At 67.3% G+C, this 21,332-nt stretch overlaps 1 protein-coding gene across 1 annotated transcript; it reads right to left on the bottom strand.

The window, feature by feature from the left end:
• Positions 1–21,318, bottom strand: EPPK1 (epiplakin 1). The gene is given in 7 exon segments (XM_032468013.1): positions 1–3,982; positions 3,984–5,897; positions 5,899–7,122; positions 7,124–8,692; positions 8,694–9,403; positions 9,406–15,585; positions 20,983–21,318. Coding segments are annotated over 6 exon segments (15,123 nt in total). The 5' UTR covers positions 15,533–15,585; positions 20,983–21,318; the 3' UTR covers positions 1–403.
• Between the last annotated feature and the right edge of the window lie 14 nt (positions 21,319–21,332).

The following is a 21,332-nucleotide window of genomic DNA, read 5'->3' as shown; positions in this document are numbered from 1 at the left end:
AACCATCACTGAAAGTAGTGAATTTAATTCACATATTCTAACACATAACACTAACAAACTGATACATCCAAGTCAGGTGATAGGCCTGAGATCAGAAGGAGTTCTTCACTCTGAAGATAGCACACTTTATCGGAAATTCTCACGTGGCAATGTCAAAAAAAAAACTGAAAATTCACGCTAATTGCACAGAGTCCAAACAACATGAGAAAGCTATCACACTTAGTTTAGCACAACAAAGAACCAAAAGCAAGAAAACAAGACACAGCAGAGTGAAAAGTTAAGTCGACATTAACATGCAGATTGAAAAATGGGAGAACAAAATTTAGAACAAAAAGAAAATGTTTCAAAATACTTTTCTCTCTCTTAAACATGAAACAATACCAACTAGAATATTCACTGACGGTCATGAAAGCGAAAGAAACAGAAGGCCTGTTTCGGGGTCAACACTGCCCCTCTGCAGAAGCTGCTTGTAGGTGAGGTTCTCGTGCGTGTTGGGGTCGAAGAAGCCCCTGGTGTCGTCGCTGGGGTCCTCCAGGACGCGGCTCATCTCCTCGTCGAAGTAGCCGCGCTGGAAGGCCACGTCCACGGGCACGCGGTGGCTGTGCACCGGGTCGATGACGCCGCCCGTGGCGATCTGGGCCTCCAGCAGGCGGATGCCGTGCTCCCTGACGATCAGGTCCTTCTTCATGGCCTGGAACAGGGAGATCTGCTCCCCGGTGTAGGGGTCGGTGTAGCCGGTGACGGCGCGCTCGGCCGACAGCAGCTTCTCCTGGAGCTCGCCGCCCACCACGCCCGCGGCCACCGCCTCCTCCACGGACAGCTTCCGGTTGCGCACGGGGTCGATGACGAAGCCGGTGGCCGCCTGCGCCTCCAGCAGCACCAGGGCCGTGCCGGGCCGCAGGACGCCCTTCCACATGGCCTGGTAGATGCTCATCTTCTCCTGGCGCCCGGGCTCGTCCCTGGCGGGCACCAGCACGCCGGCGATGCAGCTGGTGCCCTCCAGGTAGCGTTTCACCGAGTCCATCTCCGACACCTCCTGCAGGGTCTTGGTGCCCTGGGCCAGGTCCCGCAGGGTCTCGGGGCCCAGGATCCTGGACCTGCCCAGCTCGGAGGCCGACACCTGGCGCCTCAGGCCCCGGAGGGACACCTTGCTCAGCCGCTCCTCCGCCTCCTCGATGACCTGGGTGAGGATGGCGACCAGGCCGGGCAGGGCCAGGGTGCCGGCCGCGTGCCGGGCCAGGAGCTCGTCCCGGCGGGCCTGGCCCAGGTAGGAGGAGAAGAGGACGTCCCACACGGAGACGGGCTGGCCGCGGAACTGCCCGGCCTGCACCTCCATGGTGGCGGCCCGCAGGGCCCGCTCCTGGAGGGCCCGGGCGGCCTCGGCGTCGGCCTGGCCCGGGGAGGGACCCGCGTCGGCGTCACCGTCACCGCGCCCGGCTGGGCCGGGCTCGGGCTGGCCGGGGGCGGCGCCCCCCTGCCCGTGCTCGGTCCCGTCGGCCGCCTCCGCCTCCTGGATGATGGTGGTCAGCCTGTGGGTCAGCGCGGGCAAGCCCAGCGTCCCCGCACTGAACTGGGCCAGCAGCTGCTCCCGGGTGGCCTCGCTCACGTAGCTGGACGCCAGCACGTCCCACACAGGCACCGCGGGCCCCCGCAGGCGGCCCACCCGGACCTCCATGGTGGCGGCACGCAGGGCCCCCGGTGGGTCGGGGGGCGCGGGCCGGGGGACCTGGTCCTCCGCCTCGGCCCGGGCCAGCAGGGAGGCGAGGGCGGCGCCCACGTCCGGCGCGGTCAGCGAGCCCTCCCGGTACCGGCGCAGCAGGTCCTGCCGCTGGCTCTCGGACACCTCCCGGTAGAAGAGGAGCTCCCAGACGGAGACGCCCTGGCCCCGGAGGGCGCCCGAGCCCGGCGTCACGCGGGCATCGCGCAGGGCGGCGCGCAGCTCCTCGCCCAGCTGGTGCACGGCGGAGCCCCGGCCCGCCAGCTGCAGCAGGTAGAGCCCCGTGTCGGGGTCGCGCACGCAGCGGCGCAGTAGCTGCTTGTAGGTGAGGTTCTCGTGCGTGTTGGGGTCGAAGAAGCCCCTGGTGTCGTCGCTGGGGTCCTCCAGGACGCGGCTCATCTCCTCGTCGAAGTAGCCGCGCTGGAAGGCCACGTCCACGGGCACGCGGTGGCTGTGCACCGGGTCGATGACGCCGCCCGTGGCGATCTGGGCCTCCAGCAGGCGGATGCCGTGCTCCCTGACGATCAGGTCCTTCTTCATGGCCTGGAACAGGGAGATCTGCTCCCCGGTGTAGGGGTCGGTGTAGCCGGTGACGGCGCGCTCGGCCGACAGCAGCTTCTCCTGGAGCTCGCCGCCCACCACGCCCGCGGCCACCGCCTCCTCCACGGACAGCTTCCGGTTGCGCACGGGGTCGACGACGAAGCCGGTGGCCGCCTGCGCCTCCAGCAGCACCAGGGCCGTGCCGGGCCGCAGGACGCCCTTCCACATGGCCTGGTAGATGCTCATCTTCTCCTGGCGCCCGGGCTCGTCCCTGGCGGGCACCAGCACGCCGGCGATGCAGCTGGTGCCCTCCAGGTAGCGTTTCACCGAGTCCATCTCCGACACCTCCTGCAGGGTCTTGGTGCCCTGGGCCAGGTCCCGCAGGGTCTCGGGGCCCAGGATCCTGGACCTGCCCAGCTCGGAGGCCGACACCTGGCGCCTCAGGCCCCGGAGGGACACCTTGCTCAGCCGCTCCTCCGCCTCCTCGATGACCTGGGTGAGGGTGGCGACCAGGCCGGGCAGGGCCAGGGTGCCGGCCGCGTGCCGGGCCAGGAGCTCGTCCCGGCGGGCCTGGCCCAGGTAGGAGGAGAAGAGGACGTCCCACACGGAGACGGGCTGGCCGCGGAACTGCCCGGCCTGCACCTCCATGGTGGCGGCCCGCAGGGCCCGCTCCTGGAGGGCCCGGGCGGCCTCGGCGTCGGCCTGGCCCGGGGAGGGACCCGCGTCGGCGTCACCGTCACCGCGCCCGGCTGGGCCGGGCTCGGGCTGGCCGGGGGCGGCGCCCCCCTGCCCGTGCTCGGTCCCGTCGGCCGCCTCCGCCTCCTGGATGATGGTGGTCAGCCTGTGGGTCAGCGCGGGCAAGCCCAGCGTCCCCGCACTGAACTGGGCCAGCAGCTGCTCCCGGGTGGCCTCGCTCACGTAGCTGGACGCCAGCACGTCCCACACAGGCACCGCGGGCCCCCGCAGGCGGCCCACCCGGACCTCCATGGTGGCGGCACGCAGGGCCCCCGGTGGGTCGGGGGGCGCGGGCCGGGGGACCTGGTCCTCCGCCTCGGCCCGGGCCAGCAGGGAGGCGAGGGCGGCGCCCACGTCCGGCGCGGTCAGCGAGCCCTCCCGGTACCGGCGCAGCAGGTCCTGCCGCTGGCTCTCGGACACCTCCCGGTAGAAGAGGAGCTCCCAGACGGAGACGCCCTGGCCCCGGAGGGCGCCCGAGCCCGGCGTCACGCGGGCATCGCGCAGGGCGGCGCGCAGCTCCTCGCCCAGCTGGTGCACGGCGGAGCCCCGGCCCGCCAGCTGCAGCAGGTAGAGCCCCGTGTCGGGGTCGCGCACGCAGCGGCGCAGTAGCTGCTTGTAGGTGAGGTTCTCGTGCGTGTTGGGGTCGAAGAAGCCCCTGGTGTCGTCGCTGGGGTCCTCCAGGACGCGGCTCATCTCCTCGTCGAAGTAGCCGCGCTGGAAGGCCACGTCCACGGGCACGCGGTGGCTGTGCACCGGGTCGATGACGCCGCCCGTGGCGATCTGGGCCTCCAGCAGGCGGATGCCGTGCTCCCTGACGATCAGGTCCTTCTTCATGGCCTGGAACAGGGAGATCTGCTCCCCGGTGTAGGGGTCGGTGTAGCCGGTGACGGCGCGCTCGGCCGACAGCAGCTTCTCCTGGAGCTCGCCGCCCACCACGCCCGCGGCCACCGCCTCCTCCACGGACAGCTTCCGGTTGCGCACGGGGTCGACTGACGAAGCCGGTGGCCGCCTGCGCCTCCAGCAGCACCAGGGCCGTGCCGGGCCGCAGGACGCCCTTCCACATGGCCTGGTAGATGCTCATCTTCTCCTGGCGCCCGGGCTCGTCCCTGGCGGGCACCAGCACGCCGGCGATGCAGCTGGTGCCCTCCAGGTAGCGTTTCACCGAGTCCATCTCCGACACCTCCTGCAGGGTCTTGGTGCCCTGGGCCAGGTCCCGCAGGGTCTCGGGGCCCAGGATCCTGGACCTGCCCAGCTCGGAGGCCGACACCTGGCGCCTCAGGCCCCGGAGGGACACCTTGCTCAGCCGCTCCTCCGCCTCCTCGATGACCTGGGTGAGGATGGCGACCAGGCCGGGCAGGGCCAGGGTGCCGGCCGCGTGCCGGGCCAGGAGCTCGTCCCGGCGGGCCTGGCCCAGGTAGGAGGAGAAGAGGACGTCCCACACGGAGACGGGCTGGCCGCGGAACTGCCCGGCCTGCACCTCCATGGTGGCGGCCCGCAGGGCCCGCTCCTGGAGGGCCCGGGCGGCCTCGGCGTCGGCCTGGCCCGGGGAGGGACCCGCGTCGGCGTCACCGTCACCGCGCCCGGCTGGGCCGGGCTCGGGCTGGCCGGGGGCGGCGCCCCCCTGCCCGTGCTCGGTCCCGTCGGCCGCCTCCGCCTCCTGGATGATGGTGGTCAGCCTGTGGGTCAGCGCGGGCAAGCCCAGCGTCCCCGCACTGAACTGGGCCAGCAGCTGCTCCCGGGTGGCCTCGCTCACGTAGCTGGACGCCAGCACGTCCCACACAGGCACCGCGGGCCCCCGCAGGCGGCCCACCCGGACCTCCATGGTGGCGGCACGCAGGGCCCCCGGTGGGTCGGGGGGCGCGGGCCGGGGGACCTGGTCCTCCGCCTCGGCCCGGGCCAGCAGGGAGGCGAGGGCGGCGCCCACGTCCGGCGCGGTCAGCGAGCCCTCCCGGTACCGGCGCAGCAGGTCCTGCCGCTGGCTCTCGGACACCTCCCGGTAGAAGAGGAGCTCCCAGACGGAGACGCCCTGGCCCCGGAGGGCGCCCGAGCCCGGCGTCACGCGGGCATCGCGCAGGGCGGCGCGCAGCTCCTCGCCCAGCTGGTGCACGGCGGAGCCCCGGCCCGCCAGCTGCAGCAGGTAGAGCCCCGTGTCGGGGTCGCGCACGCAGCGGCGCAGTAGCTGCTTGTAGGTGAGGTTCTCGTGCGTGTTGGGGTCGAAGAAGCCCCTGGTGTCGTCGCTGGGGTCCTCCAGGACGCGGCTCATCTCCTCGTCGAAGTAGCCGCGCTGGAAGGCCACGTCCACGGGCACGCGGTGGCTGTGCACCGGGTCGATGACGCCGCCCGTGGCGATCTGGGCCTCCAGCAGGCGGATGCCGTGCTCCCTGACGATCAGGTCCTTCTTCATGGCCTGGAACAGGGAGATCTGCTCCCCGGTGTAGGGGTCGGTGTAGCCGGTGACGGCGCGCTCGGCCGACAGCAGCTTCTCCTGGAGCTCGCCGCCCACCACGCCCGCGGCCACCGCCTCCTCCACGGACAGCTTCCGGTTGCGCACGGGGTCGACGACGAAGCCGGTGGCCGCCTGCGCCTCCAGCAGCACCAGGGCCGTGCCGGGCCGCAGGACGCCCTTCCACATGGCCTGGTAGATGCTCATCTTCTCCTGGCGCCCGGGCTCGTCCCTGGCGGGCACCAGCACGCCGGCGATGCAGCTGGTGCCCTCCAGGTAGCGTTTCACCGAGTCCATCTCCGACACCTCCTGCAGGGTCTTGGTGCCCTGGGCCAGGTCCCGCAGGGTCTCGGGGCCCAGGATCCTGGACCTGCCCAGCTCGGAGGCCGACACCTGGCGCCTCAGGCCCCGGAGGGACACCTTGCTCAGCCGCTCCTCCGCCTCCTCGATGACCTGGGTGAGGGATGGCGACCAGGCCGGGCAGGGCCAGGGTGCCGGCCGCGTGCCGGGCCAGGAGCTCGTCCCGGCGGGCCTGGCCCAGGTAGGAGGAGAAGAGGACGTCCCACACGGAGACGGGCTGGCCGCGGAACTGCCCGGCCTGCACCTCCATGGTGGCGGCCCGCAGGGCCCGCTCCTGGAGGGCCCGGGCGGCCTCGGCGTCGGCCTGGCCCGGGGAGGGACCCGCGTCGGCGTCACCGTCACCGCGCCCGGCTGGGCCGGGCTCGGGCTGGCCGGGGGCGGCGCCCCCCTGCCCGTGCTCGGTCCCGTCGGCCGCCTCCGCCTCCTGGATGATGGTGGTCAGCCTGTGGGTCAGCGCGGGCAAGCCCAGCGTCCCCGCACTGAACTGGGCCAGCAGCTGCTCCCGGGTGGCCTCGCTCACGTAGCTGGACGCCAGCACGTCCCACACAGGCACCGCGGGCCCCCGCAGGCGGCCCACCCGGACCTCCATGGTGGCGGCACGCAGGGCCCCCGGTGGGTCGGGGGGCGCGGGCCGGGGGACCTGGTCCTCCGCCTCGGCCCGGGCCAGCAGGGAGGCGAGGGCGGCGCCCACGTCCGGCGCGGTCAGCGAGCCCTCCCGGTACCGGCGCAGCAGGTCCTGCCGCTGGCTCTCGGACACCTCCCGGTAGAAGAGGAGCTCCCAGACGGAGACGCCCTGGCCCCGGAGGGCGCCCGAGCCCGGCGTCACGCGGGCATCGCGCAGGGCGGCGCGCAGCTCCTCGCCCAGCTGGTGCACGGCGGAGCCCCGGCCCGCCAGCTGCAGCAGGTAGAGCCCCGTGTCGGGGTCGCGCACGCAGCGGCGCAGTAGCTGCTTGTAGGTGAGGTTCTCGTGCGTGTTGGGGTCGAAGAAGCCCCTGGTGTCGTCGCTGGGGTCCTCCAGGACGCGGCTCATCTCCTCGTCGAAGTAGCCGCGCTGGAAGGCCACGTCCACGGGCACGCGGTGGCTGTGCACCGGGTCGATGACGCCGCCCGTGGCGATCTGGGCCTCCAGCAGGCGGATGCCGTGCTCCCTGACGATCAGGTCCTTCTTCATGGCCTGGAACAGGGAGATCTGCTCCCCGGTGTAGGGGTCGGTGTAGCCGGTGACGGCGCGCTCGGCCGACAGCAGCTTCTCCTGGAGCTCGCCGCCCACCACGCCCGCGGCCACCGCCTCCTCCACGGACAGCTTCCGGTTGCGCACGGGGTCGACTGACGAAGCCGGTGGCCGCCTGCGCCTCCAGCAGCACCAGGGCCGTGCCGGGCCGCAGGACGCCCTTCCACATGGCCTGGTAGATGCTCATCTTCTCCTGGCGCCCGGGCTCGTCCCTGGCGGGCACCAGCACGCCGGCGATGCAGCTGGTGCCCTCCAGGTAGCGTTTCACCGAGTCCATCTCCGACACCTCCTGCAGGGTCTTGGTGCCCTGGGCCAGGTCCCGCAGGGTCTCGGGGCCCAGGATCCTGGACCTGCCCAGCTCGGAGGCCGACACCTGGCGCCTCAGGCCCCGGAGGGACACCTTGCTCAGCCGCTCCTCCGCCTCCTCGATGACCTGGGTGAGGATGGCGACCAGGCCGGGCAGGGCCAGGGTGCCGGCCGCGTGCCGGGCCAGGAGCTCGTCCCGGCGGGCCTGGCCCAGGTAGGAGGAGAAGAGGACGTCCCACACGGAGACGGGCTGGCCGCGGAACTGCCCGGCCTGCACCTCCATGGTGGCGGCCCGCAGGGCCCGCTCCTGGAGGGCCCGGGCGGCCTCGGCGTCGGCCTGGCCCGGGGAGGGACCCGCGTCGGCGTCACCGTCACCGCGCCCGGCTGGGCCGGGCTCGGGCTGGCCGGGGGCGGCGCCCCCCTGCCCGTGCTCGGTCCCGTCGGCCGCCTCCGCCTCCTGGATGATGGTGGTCAGCCTGTGGGTCAGCGCGGGCAAGCCCAGCGTCCCCGCACTGAACTGGGCCAGCAGCTGCTCCCGGGTGGCCTCGCTCACGTAGCTGGACGCCAGCACGTCCCACACAGGCACCGCGGGCCCCCGCAGGCGGCCCACCCGGACCTCCATGGTGGCGGCACGCAGGGCCCCCGGTGGGTCGGGGGGCGCGGGCCGGGGGACCTGGTCCTCCGCCTCGGCCCGGGCCAGCAGGGAGGCGAGGGCGGCGCCCACGTCCGGCGCGGTCAGCGAGCCCTCCCGGTACCGGCGCAGCAGGTCCTGCCGCTGGCTCTCGGACACCTCCCGGTAGAAGAGGAGCTCCCAGACGGAGACGCCCTGGCCCCGGAGGGCGCCCGAGCCCGGCGTCACGCGGGCATCGCGCAGGGCGGCGCGCAGCTCCTCGCCCAGCTGGTGCACGGCGGAGCCCCGGCCCGCCAGCTGCAGCAGGTAGAGCCCCGTGTCGGGGTCGCGCACGCAGCGGCGCAGTAGCTGCTTGTAGGTGAGGTTCTCGTGCGTGTTGGGGTCGAAGAAGCCCCTGGTGTCGTCGCTGGGGTCCTCCAGGACGCGGCTCATCTCCTCGTCGAAGTAGCCGCGCTGGAAGGCCACGTCCACGGGCACGCGGTGGCTGTGCACCGGGTCGATGACGCCGCCCGTGGCGATCTGGGCCTCCAGCAGGCGGATGCCGTGCTCCCTGACGATCAGGTCCTTCTTCATGGCCTGGAACAGGGAGATCTGCTCCCCGGTGTAGGGGTCGGTGTAGCCGGTGACGGCGCGCTCGGCCGACAGCAGCTTCTCCTGGAGCTCGCCGCCCACCACGCCCGCGGCCACCGCCTCCTCCACGGACAGCTTCCGGTTGCGCACGGGGTCGACTGACGAAGCCGGTGGCCGCCTGCGCCTCCAGCAGCACCAGGGCCGTGCCGGGCCGCAGGACGCCCTTCCACATGGCCTGGTAGATGCTCATCTTCTCCTGGCGCCCGGGCTCGTCCCTGGCGGGCACCAGCACGCCGGCGATGCAGCTGGTCCCCTCCAGGTAGCGCCTGACTCCTTCGTCCTGTGTCACATCGTCTGCAGTGGTCCTCCCTTCCTCTAAGGCCTCCAGCATCGCCTCACTGAGGACACCTGCAGCGCAGAGCTCGGCAGCAGTGATTTGTCTCCTGATCCCTCTGAACCAGAGCTGTTTTCTATTCTTTTCCGTCTCATGAATTATTTCGAAGATAACAGTCACTACCGCTTCTAGTGCATGTGCTGTGTCTCTTTTGTATTTTACAACTAACTCACGCTTCTTCTCTTCTGTCACATATTCTGAATTCAGCAATTCCCAGACCGATGGTCTCTGGCCCTTAAACCTCCCCACAGTGACCTCCACCTCCTGGGCCTGGAGAGCTCTGATGGTGGCGTCGTCAATATATGTGCAGTGCTGTCCACTAAGAAGCACAGGGAACAGGGCCCAGCCCGTTGCCTCTTCCTGCTGGCTCCTCTCCTGCAGCTCCTGGTACGTCACCTTCTCCTGTGTGTTGGGGTCTACATATCTTTTATTCATGCCCTTTGGATCTGCAACGAGCGGGTAGGTGTCTGGGTGTAACAGCCTCGTCTGTAGGCGGCGTCCAGCGGAAGCCGGTGGTGGTGCAGCGGGTCCACGACGCCCCCCGTGGCCACCTGCACCTCCAGCAGCCTGAGCGCCCACTCCTGTGCCACCAGCTTTCTCCTCATGGCCTGGAACAGGGAGATCGTGTGTCCTGTCACTGGGTCCACATATCCTCTGGCGGCCTTCTCGGCGATCAGGAGCCTTTCCTGCAGGTCTTCGCCCACCAGGCCAGCAGCCACAGCCTCATCCACAGAGAGCCTCTGGTGGCTGTAGGGGTCCAGCATGAACCCTGTGGCCGCCTGTGCTTCTAGTAGGTGAGCCACGAACGCTGCTGGCACGAGTCCTTTCCTGCCGGCCTCGTACATGCTCAGGACCTCCTGGGTGGATGGTGTGGTCACACCGGCAATGCAGCCCCTGCCATCCAGGTAGGCCTTTACAGGCTCCAGGTTGCGGAGGGCCTGCCCCCCACTGTCCCCTGGGTGCAGCGTATCCAGAGTCTTTTTATCGATGATTCCTGAGTTGAATAACTCTGCAGCTGTCACCTCCCCACCAATGGCTGCCACCTTGATCACCTGGTTTTGCTTTTCTGTTTCTTTGACCGTCGTGACAATGATCTCCAGCAACTGCTCCAGGCTCACGTTCCGGGCTCTGTATGCTTGGACAAGCTCTCTCTTCCTGTCCTCAGTGAAGTACTGAGAGGTCAGCAGGTCCCAGAAGGAGACCATCTGATTGGCAAACCGCCCCACACGCATTGTGGTTGTTTTGGATTGCAGAACTTGCTTCGTGGCTTCATCGATATACACGTATGCCTCTCCTTTCTTTACAACTTGCAGCAGGTAGAGCCCCGTGTCGGGGTCGCGCACGCAGCGCTCCAGCAGCTGCATGTAGGTGAGGTTCTCGTGCGTGTTGGGGTCGAAGAAGCCCCTGGTGTCGTCGCTGGGGTCCTCCAGGACGCGGCTCATCTCCTCGTCGAAGTAGCCGCGCTGGAAGGCCACGTCCACGGGCACGCGGTGGCTGTGCACCGGGTCGATGACGCCGCCCGTGGCGATCTGGGCCTCCAGCAGGCGGATGCCATGCTCCCTGACGATCAGGCCCTTCTTCATGGCCTGGAACAGGGAGATCTGCTCCCCGGTGTAGGGGTCGGTGTAGCCGGTGACGGCGCGCTCGGCCGACAGCAGCTTCTGGTAGGTTTCCTTGCCGAACATCCCAGCCTCGAATGCCTCCTGCACAGTCAGCTTCCGGTTCTCCAAGGGGTCGATGAGGAAGCCAGTGGCCGCCTGTGCCTCCAGCAGCACCAGGGCCGTGCCGGGCCGCAGAACGTGTCTCCTCAGGGCCTCTGAGATGCTCATCCTCTCCTTTGTGTCCTGGAGAAGGACCCCGGCTATGAAGTTGCCTCCTTCCAAGAAGCGCTTCACGCTGTCCATCTCCGTCACCTCCTGCACCGTCTTCCTCCCCTCATTCAGGTCATGCAACGTCTTTTTGTCAATCAGCTGGGACCTGAACAGGTCCCTGGCCGACACCTGTTTCCGGAGCCCTCTGAAGGCGGCCTGCGAGGGCTGCCGCTCTGAGGCCTCCACCAGGGCGGTGACTGCGCTGACCACCTGCCGCAGTGCTGTGGCCCTCCCAGACAGGCAGAGTGCTGCCAGCTCCCGCCGCCTGTGGACACTGACATACTCTGAGTGCAGCAGGTCCCAGAGGGACATGCTGAGGCCTCTGAACCTCCCTGTGCTGACAGGAACCTTCATGGCCCTCAGGGCCACTGCCGTGTGCTCGTCCCACTCTAGTGCCGTGTCCTCAGGGAGCGGCAGCAGCCACAGGCCGGTGTCAGCATCTGGAACACAGCGCTCCTTGAGTTGCCCGTATGTCACCTTGTCCCGCGTGCTGGGGTCAAAGAAGAACTTGTTGTCCTCATCTGGTGAGGTCAGCACCCTGCTCGTCTGCTCGTCCAGGAGGCCAAGTCTGCAGGCTGCCGCCTCGGGCAGGTGCACCCCGTGGACGGGGTCCACTGCACCCCCTGTGGCCAGCTGTGCCTGCAGGAGGGGGAAGCCCTCGCTCTGGGGCATGAGCCCTTTCTCCACAGCCTGCCACAGGGAGAGGGAGCCCCCCGAGCAGGGGTCCGTGTACCCGGCCACTGCCCTCTCCACCTGCTGGAGCTGCTCACTCAACGTCCCAGGCACAAGGCCGGCCTTGATTGCATCTTCCACCGACAGTCTCTGGCTGGTCAGAGGGTCAATGAGAGAGCCAGATGCCACCTGGGCCTCCAGCAGTCTCTGACCCAGGCCAGCGGGCAGGAGGGTGTCCTCCATGGCCTGGGCAATGCTCACTTTGGCGCCCGAGCGCGGCAGCAGCACCCCAGCCACGCAGCCTGTGCCCCACAAGCAGGCCCGCACAGCGGGCTGCTCAGCGACCTCAGGAGGCGACCACGCACCCTGGACCAGCGCCTCCAGGGTCTCCCGGGTGATGACACCGGCGTGCAGCAGCCAGACGGCGGGCACCCTGCCCCGCGGGCCAGGCAGGGTGATGCGGGCCCGCGCCAGGAGCTCCGCCTCCTGCACCCACCTCTGCACGGCTGCCCGCAGCTGCTGCGCCGTGGTCCTCCCCACCCTGAAGTCCTCTAGGAGGCCCCTCCGCTGCTCCTCAGTGAAGTGGCAGGAGCCCAGCAGCTCCCAGAGGGACATGCCGTCCTCAGTCCCCTGAGTGGACTTTAGGGTCTCCTGTACTTGCTTGTCCGTGGGGATCGGAGGAGCATCTTCCGGCAGGGGCAGGAGGTACAGGCCGGATGCCTCGTCCCTTACACACTGCTCCAGAAGCTGGGCGTAGCTGGTGTGTCCCCGGCCATCCAGCGTGGGGAAGGTCTCAGAGCTAGACAAAGCCACCTCCATGTCCTGGTCAATACAGCCACGCTGTGTGGCCACGGGCATTGGGAGGTGGTGGTGGTCTCTGGGGTCAATGACCCCTCCCGTGGCCACTTGGGCCTCCAGGAGGCGGACAGCCTGCTCCACAGAGACAAGACCCTTCTTCATGGCCTGGAAAAGGGACACTCGTTCCCCAGAGAAGGGATCTCTAAGGCCGGTGACAGTGTCCTCGGCCTGTCTCAGCCTGCTGTAGAGCTCTGGCCCCACCAGCTCCCTGCGCACGGCCTCGCCCACAGACATAGTCTCCAGACTGCAGGGGTCAGTAATAGCCCCAGTGGCTGCCTGGGCCTCCAGCAGGGCCAGGGCCACCCCTGGCCCCAGCAGCTTCTGCTTCATGGCCTGGTAGAGGCTGAGACGCTGGTTGGAGGGCTGCAGCATCACGCCACCCACGGCCCCCGAGCCACGCAGATACCTGCGGACACTGTCCATGCAAAGCAGAGCCTCAGGGCTCACTGCCCCCGACAGCACCTGGTCCAGGAGCTCCTGGTCAATGATGTGGGCCTCCAGGAGCTGGTAGGCAGTAACCTGGCCCCGCAGCGTGGGCAGCATGATATCTGCCCACCTCTCCATTTCTCTCTCCAGCAGCTTTGAGACTTGCTCCAGTGAGACCTTGTGCAGCCAGTAGTCCTTCAGGAGCCTCCGCCTCCTATCCTCACTGAAACATTCCGAGTTGATCAGCTCCCAGGCGGAAACCCTCTGTCCCCGGAACCGCCCGTGCCTCACTGACAGCAGCAGGCTCTGGAGGGCTTGCCTGGTGGTGCCATCCACCAGCTGAGGCCGCGTGCGCGTGAGTGGCAGCAGGTGGAGCCCTGTGTTGGGGTCGCGCACGCAGCGCTCCAGCAGCTCCATGTAGGTGAGGTTCTCATGCGTGTTGGGGTCGAAGAAGCCCTTGGTGTCGTCGCTAGGGTCTGCCAAAATCAACCTCAGCGTCTGGTCAAAGTAGCCGCGCTGGAAGGCCACATCCACTGGCACACGGTGGCTGTGCACCGGGTCGATGATGCCGCCCGTGGCGATCTGGGCCTCCAGCAGGCGGATGCCATGCTCCCTGACAATCAGGCCCTTCTTCATGGCCTGGAACAGGGAGATCCGCTCCCCCGTGTAGGGGTCACTGTAGCCGGTGACAGCGCGCTCGGCTGACAGCAACTTTGCATACACACTGGGCCCGATGACACCAGCCCTCAGCGCCTCTTCCACTGAATACTTCTTGTTTTCTTTGGGATCGATAATGAAGCCCGTGGCTGCCTGTGCCTCTAGGAGGATAAGGGCTGTGCCGGGTCTGAGGAGTCCCCTCCTACAAGCCTCATGGACACTGAGCTGCTCCTGGGATCCAGGCAGCAGCAGGCCGGCCACACAGCCAGTGCCTTGCAAGTACCTCTGCACGGAGTCCAGGCTGCCCACGTCCTGTGCTGTGGTCTGTCCTCGTTCCAGCTGCTCGTACGTGTCTTGGTTGATGATCTCCGCTGTCAGCAGCTCTCCTGGAGTCACGGGGACCCTCAGCCCAGCAAAAGTGTTCCTGGAGGTGGCTGCAGCCTGCTCGAGGGTGGCCCTCAGCACAGCTCCCAGCTCCTCCACCGAGAGGGTCCCATCCCTGTGCTGCTGGCTCAGCGCCACCCTCTGTTCCACGGGGACTGCCTCAGAGAAGAGCAGCTCCCAGAGCGACACAGGCCGGCCCTGGAATTTGCCCACGGAGATGGTGGCCACAGCAGCACTCAGGGCCTGCCGGGTGCTGTGCTCAATGAACTGGGGTCCCTGCGGCTCCTCTCCAAAGCTCCCCACTAAGACGGGCAGGAAGGCCAGCCCCGTCTCTGGGTCGGTGACACAGCGGGCAAGCAGCTGCCCGTAGCTGAGGCCTTCCTGTGTGCCAGGGTCTGAAAAGCCAGTGGCCAGCAGGAGACACTGCTGCGTCTTTTTGTCCAGGCAACCAAAGCGCAGGGCAGCCTCCAAGGGCAGCCGGAGCCTGCGGGCAGGACACACAAGCCCACCTGTGGCCAACTGGGCATCCAGGAGCCTCAGCGCCAGAGGCCTGTCCACCAGCTCCTTCTTCATGGCCTGGAAGAGGGGGATGCGGGTGCCAGTGAAGGGGTCATGGTACCCTGTCACTGCCTGCTCTGCCGCCAGGAGCTGCCTGTGGAGCTCTGGGCCCACCAGGCCTGCCCTGACTGCCTCATCCACCCACAGGTGCCGGCCAGTAGCTGGGTCCACCAGCGTGCCGGTGGCAGCCTGAGCCTCCAGCAGCGGGAATGTGGCGCCCATGGGGAGCAGGTGCTCGGCAACAGCCTGGAAGAAGCTCTTCTTGAGGCCTGCAGGCAGCAGGACCACTCCTGCCACACCACCTGTGCCCTGCAGGTAGCGCTGCACCTCAGCGCGGGTGCTCACATCCGGCACTGCCAGCCTGCCCTCCCGCAGGCCTCGGGCTGTCCCCTCATCCAGGACCCCCACCTCCAGCAGCTCGGCCAAGCTCACCGCTCCACTTAGGGTGCGGAAAGTGGTCTTGAGGGGCAGCAGGGCCAGCCCCGTGCTGGGGGCCCGCACACACCTCCCCAGCAGCTCGCGGTACGGCAGCTGCTCTAGCGTGTTGGGGTCCAGGAAGCCTGGGGCACCCGAGTCGGGCCCAGACTCTGACAGGACGTGCCACGCCTCCTGGTCCAGGAGGCCCTGCTGGCAGGCCAACTCAGGGGCCACACGCACACCCTGGGTGGGATCCACCAGACCCCCAGTGGCCAGCTGGGCCTCCAGCCAGTTCCACCCCAGTGCCCTGTCCACCACCTCCTTCCCAATGGCCTGGAAAAGGGCCAGCCTCCCACCCCCATAGGGGTCAGGGTAGCCAGTGACCGCACGCTCAGCGGCCAGCAGCCTCTCCTTCAGCTCCAGGCCCACTAAGCCCTGCTGCAGGGCCTCAGACACAGGCAGCGGCCGGCCCTGGGCGGGGCCCACCAGGCCCCCAGTGGCCGCCTGGGCCTCCAGCAGAGCCAGCCCGAGCCCAAAGGGCAGGACCCCCTGCTTCATGGCAGCGTAGAGACTATGGACCTGGCCCGAGGCCTCCACATACACCCCAGCGATGCTCTGGGCCTGGGCAGACATGACTGCCTTGGCCTGAGGCCCAGAGTGGATGCCAGCTCCCAGTGTGGCCTTTGTGGTCTTGGGGACAATGGCTGGCTCAGTGTTACTGGTGACCAAGACGTCAAGAGGAGGAGAGGCGTGGCTGTTCATGGTGCCTGATAAGTCATGCAGAACTCACTCAATCGAGGTCCACTGTCCGCTCCCTGCAGGGGACAGGAAGGTGCTGTTAGGGTTCCTGTGATGGTAGGGCGGGTGGGAGGGAAGGCCTAGGCTGGGGGTCAACTCCAGGCCCCGGACCCACCGCCTGGGCCCTCCTGGATCAGGAGGCTTGGCATCCAGTTCGGTCCCTCCCTTTGCCCTGCAGGTCCCAGGAGGGACCCCGTAAGCACAGGGTAGCCTCTGGGGAAGCGCAGCCTCTGTTTTCACCTGTAGGCCTTCCTCTGGCCTCCACCTCAGCCCCACACCCTTGCCTCCAACCCCCAGGGTCCTGGTGCAAGGGCTCAGCCCTGGCCCCCTGGGCTGTGGCTCCCTCCAACAACTTGGGCCTCAGCGCCCACATCTCCCAACCACTGGCCCTCGTCCTGGCTCCCCAAAGGCCCCGCCACCCCTTGAGTGGCCTCCAAGGATTCGCAGACACCAGCACCACCTTGGTGCTCTCCCTCCTGTTCCCAGGGTCCTCCACTTGGACCCACCACTGTTCCGGCCTCTGCTCCCTCCCAGATCCCCACTGGGCTTCAGCCAGATCCCTGCCCTCTGATCCCTTAAGGTCTCCCACCTCAGCCTGGCCTTGTGTCCCCCTCTACCCACCCTGGCCCCGTGCCCACTAGGCGATAGCCTCTCTGTGCCCACATTGGGCCTTGGGGCCCTGGGTGACCAGACTCAGTGCCTGTGTGCGGGTCCTGCCAGGAGCTAAGGGCTGGGCAGACAGCTGTGTGCCCTGAATCTCTGAGCAGCGCTGACAGGAGCCTACCCTCTGGCCCCCTACTGCAACTGCATGCCAGCCTCCGCTACCTTCTGGCCTGATCCCTTCTATGCTGGGTTAGATCACGTCTCCCAAAAGACACGTCGGAGTCCTAACCTCCAGTACCTATGACTGTGATCTTATTTGGAAACAGGGTCTTTGCGATACAACTAAGTTAAGGTGAGGTCACACTAGAGTAGGGAGGGCCTTGTTCCAATGTGACTGTCTCCTCAGAGGAAGACAGAGGCTGGGAGAGTACCCAGCTGGCAGAAGTGGACTGGAGCCATGGAATCCAGCATCGCCATCAAATGCCAGAAGCATTGATTTCAGATTCTGGCCTCTCAACTGTGGGAAAATTAAGTTTCTGTTGTTCGAAGCTGCCCAGGCTGTGGTAACTGTTCCCGCCCCAGCCCCGGGAATCAGTCCACACCTTGTTTCCACAGAACCACACCCGCAGCCCCTGGTCCCAGTCTACACCTCATCCCCTGCTGGCACAGGAGTCGGCTCGGGCGCCTGTCCACACCTGTCCTCGCCTCCCAACAGGCTCCCCAGAGCCACTCCTGGGACTCCTGGTTGGGGGAGAGGGCTCAGGCCCCGCTTGCCCTCGCCCCCACTCCAAAGCTCTTGCTGCGTTAACCTCAGACTCCAGCTGCCAAACTCAACAAATGCATTTTGGATTTGACTGCCCCAACCTCCGGGTCATGGGGCATGGGGACCCTTCTCCATGGTGAGAGGGTTCTGCTCCGTCTCCGTTTCCCCATTAAATCAGAGAGCAATGCTGACTGCAGCCTGTCCTGGAGGTGCGGAGCCACATGTCCAGCTGTCTCCTGGACACCGGTGCCCAGCAGTCTCACAGGGAGCCTCAAGCTACATGGCACCCCCACAGCCACAAGCTATGGGCAGCTACCCCTGCCCACTCTGCAGAGCCTGAACCCTAACCCCTCCCAAGGCCCCTTTCTTCCCATGGCTGGCCACACGATAGGTGCTCATTTTCCAGCCCATCTTGCATCTGTGGCCGTGGCCTCACAGTGCGCGGGCCAGTCCTCCCCGCTGACCCCCAGCCTCTGGAGCAGTGGGTCAGCAGTGAATACAGGGCAGGGAGCTGAGACCTCCCTGGGGAGACCTCAGTGGCTGGGGCTGTGCAGGGGGCAGCGGCCCCTGCTGTCAGCATGAAGCCAGGGCCAAGGGCACACAGGCTTGGCAGGATGAACACTTTAAGATGCTGCCCAGACCCCATTCAGGATGGCAGGACTCAGCCTCACCTCACGGGGGACACTCAGCACACAGCCCTCACTGTTGCTCCCTCGGCGTGAGCTGCCTCGCCCAAAGTCCCGCTTCCTGGGCTGCACTTAGGGCACTCACAGCCCTGGGGCTGCCTGCTGAGACCCCTGGCAAAACTCTGCTCCCTCCCTTCCCTGTCCAGACGCTGGGCCCAAGCCTCCTGCAGCTGATCCCTGGCTCAGAGTTAGTGCCAGGACCGGGCAGACACGGAGGCGGGGCTTTGGAGGGGCGGCCGCCGCCGCCGCCGCCGCCGCCACCACTACCACCACCACCACCACCACCACCACCACCACCACCACCAGCTGGACTCCAGGAAGCACCACAATTATTCAGCTTTGCTGAGGTGAGCAGGCCTCACAGGGCAGGTGCCCTCAGGGCAAGACATTAGGCCTTTGAGAGGATGGGGACGAGGGCATCGGATGGGGAAAGAGCAGAGTTGTGAAGACCCAGGCTTTGGAAAAGATCCCAAAAGGCTTTGAGTGACCAGCTGGACCCCTGGGGCCTCGTGGTGGCCGGGGAGAGGCTCCGGTGCACACAGGGCAGGCTGAGGCACTACAGGAGGCTGCTGGAGGCTCACAGGCGGCCCCTGGCCGCGGGACATGCTACTCCAGGAAGTGCCAGTGCTCTGTCCCACAGGTAGGCTACACGGGTCCAGGGACCAGGGATGGGAGCAGGCATGCCTCCCCACCCACCCAGTGACCCACCGGAGCCCAGGCTCCTTGTCCTGTTCTGCAGCTCCAGGGTCAGTGGGTTGGACGTCCTAGGCCCCAAGGAAGACTGCTTCTGCCGGGGGACACAGCAACAGTCCCACTGAGCTGAAGGCCACTGCCTCTACCAGGGCCTTCTGGCTCCTTGAGTCCAGGACCAAGAGGCCAGAGGAGGGACCTGCCCAGCAGGGGAGCTGACCTGACCACAGGAGGAGGGGGGCTGTGCCCAGGGGGCCCACGCAGACCCTTCCCTGCCTGGTTCTGACAGCAAATGGATAGGTGCAGCCACCCTGGCCTGAGAGGCAGCCTCAGGGATGAGGGGCTGCTCCCACCAGAGTGAGCACACGTGTCGGGTGCGGGGGAGTGAGAGGAGTGACGGTGGGGATCACAGAGAAGCCCACAAGTGCCCGGTGCGCCCAAGACCCGCGGCGGTGGTGGCAAGGGCTGGGGCCCATCCTGCTCCCTTTCTCCTGCGTTTCCCAGGGAGAGTCGGGGGAGGGGATGCCTGGGAGCAGGGTTCCAGGACACAGCGTGACTGTGGTGGATGCAGGGCTGCCCTGATCTCCTCCCAGGAGTGGGTGACATGGCACCACAGGCCAGCGTGTCCCTTTGCCATCTGCCTCCTCTCCTCCCTTCTGCAGGCACTACCCCTGCCAAGACCGTGTCAGGCTTCCCTTCTGGAAACGGGCCTGGACGTGTGCTGAGCTGCCCGCCTTCCCCCGGAGACCGGTGCTTCCTTTGTAAAGCTACCTTTGTGCCAGGGTTGCTTTCAGAGGGTTTGGGAGCCAGAGGGAGCCTCGCCTTGGTCTCGGCAGGAACACCAGGTAACAGCGCTGCCACCAGGGTGGCTGCAGCAGTGAGCCAGTCACCTGACGTCTAGCAGGGAACCAAGGTGTGAGGGAAAGAGAGGCCCTTCACTACCCAGCAAAGTGGGCAATGGATTCTGGGCCACAGGGGCTGCAGGAGCAGACGAGTGGGCACAGCTGTGGGTGGCTGTTGGCTGGACATGGGTGGCCCTTGGCTGGACATGGGCAGCCTGCCCAGAGCCCAGAGGTGCCGTGCTGTGCTGGGGAGCAGCTGCGCCTGGACAGGAAAACCAGAGCAGTTGGCATAAGCTCAGTGAGCAGGAGGCTCAGGCCCTACACAAAAGGGATTCGTGGGAGGGAGGGGCTGGGTGCGGGAGGGCCTGAGGGCAGGGGGCAGGGGGCAGGGGCAGGGGCTAGGAGAGGCCCGTGCCCAGGAGCAAGCCGGATGCAGCTGGGCCACCGCCGGTTTGGTCAGCGGTGACCTTGGACCAGGTACGAGCCTGCCTGGTCCTGGACCAGGCAGGACACGGGAACTGTTCTGGGGGCAGGTGCCTTGAGTCTGAAGTGGGGACCCTGGAGAAGCAGCTGGACACAGGGGTCTGAAGCTTCGGAGAGACAGACCAGGACATGTGAGGGGCGTCTGGGACCTGGGGGGGTAGGGAACCCAGGCAAGCCCAATCTCATAGAAGCCAAAATATAGGTGTCCCAGGCAGGTGGCCACTAGCAGAAGTGGCACTGCTGTGTGGCCAAAGGGGCTGGTGGCGTCCTGGCTTGGGGAGGGAGGGAGGCGGAACAGATTTCCCAGGACCATAAAGGAAATTTGAGAAGGAAGGCGGGTCCCTCCTGTGGCTTCCTGGGAGTGGCCCCACCTAAGGTGGACCCCGGTGACAAAGGGTGGGGCGGCAATTCCTGAGGAGGGTGGATCCGCATCCCTTGGGAGGGGGTGCCATCTGCCCTAAAGGGCAGGCCCCCAACTCCATCTGGGCTGGGAGCAGGGCGGGGGTTGTCTGGTTGTCCACCTGAGCCAGATAAGAACAGAGCCAGATGGCCAGGCTGCCTCAGGCCCACACAGGGAGGCAGTGACCATGGCCCTTGCTCCACCTTGGGGCAGCATCAGAAAGATTCCGCCCGCCTGCTCTGCGGGCAAAGGTTGGTAACCTGAGAGAAACTTGGGGTGATGGGCAGGTAAGAGAGAAAGCCGACCCACGAAGGGTGGGGCCTGGCGGGCAGAGCCCCTCCCACCTCCACCTCCCAAGGGTCTGGAGTTGGTCCCTGTGCCCCACCCCCCTCAGCGGGCAACTCCCTCGGCGGGTGAGCGCCGGCCTCCGTCGCCCGACGCGAGGCGGCCAGGAGCGGACCCACTTTCTCAGTTTGTCAGCCTAATTGCCTTGCGCCCCAGGTGCTCTGGCTCGCACCTGCTGCACATGTCCCCTCCTCCTTCCCGCTCTGCAGGGCAGGGGGCGGGCAGGCAGGGAGAAGTCGGACCTGGAGGGCCCCACCCAGGATGGCGCACCAGTCCAGCCGGAAAACCGCTGGGCAAGCGAGACCCCACCTCCGTGAGCCACCTCGCCCGCGCCCCTGCGGGGAGCCACTTTTCCCACCTGTGTCCCAAGCCTGGGGGTGGCTGCCAGCACCCTCGCTCACCGGCACTAGTAGGCAGGGAGCCGAGCCGCAGCAGCCGCGCTCAGCCCGGGCCTCAGCCTGCCTGGGCCCAGAACCCCCGGCCACCTCCGGGCGCCTTGCGCCCCCACCCCAGCCTCCGCAGGCCCCGGGCCGAGCGCCGGCGCAGGAGTTTCAGTTTTGCTCTGGAGCCGCCCCCTCAAGGCCGCGGCCTGGGTGTCCCACCTGCCTGGACTGAGCCCCCAGCGTTCCGAACGCAGTTCCTCGGTTCGCTCTTCCGCCTGCGCCCGGCGCCTCCCGGTTTAAACCCACTCAGGCCCCTCCCCTCGGCGGCCCCTCCCCTCGGCGGCCACGCCCTGATCTGGGGGCGGTGGGCGGCACGTGGGGCTGTGAACCCGCAGGGGTGCCCTGGAACCGGGCGGGGCGGGCAGGTACTGGGAATCCCACTCGGGCCTGGCCAGCGCCCCAGGCGCACGCCCCTCGGCTGGCTGGGGGTCTGCGATCACCCCCAGGGCCGGAGGTGGCTGCTGCGGAGGAGCAGGGTCCTCTCAGTTCTACCCCTGCCCCTTTCGACC

The sequence above is a fragment of the Camelus ferus genome, chromosome 25 (assembly GCF_009834535.1).
Source record: "Camelus ferus isolate YT-003-E chromosome 25, BCGSAC_Cfer_1.0, whole genome shotgun sequence".
Lineage (NCBI taxonomy): Eukaryota > Metazoa > Chordata > Mammalia > Artiodactyla > Camelidae > Camelus > Camelus ferus.
The sequence above is the reverse complement of the archived record's forward strand: the minus strand, read 5'-3'. Positions and strand labels throughout refer to the sequence as shown.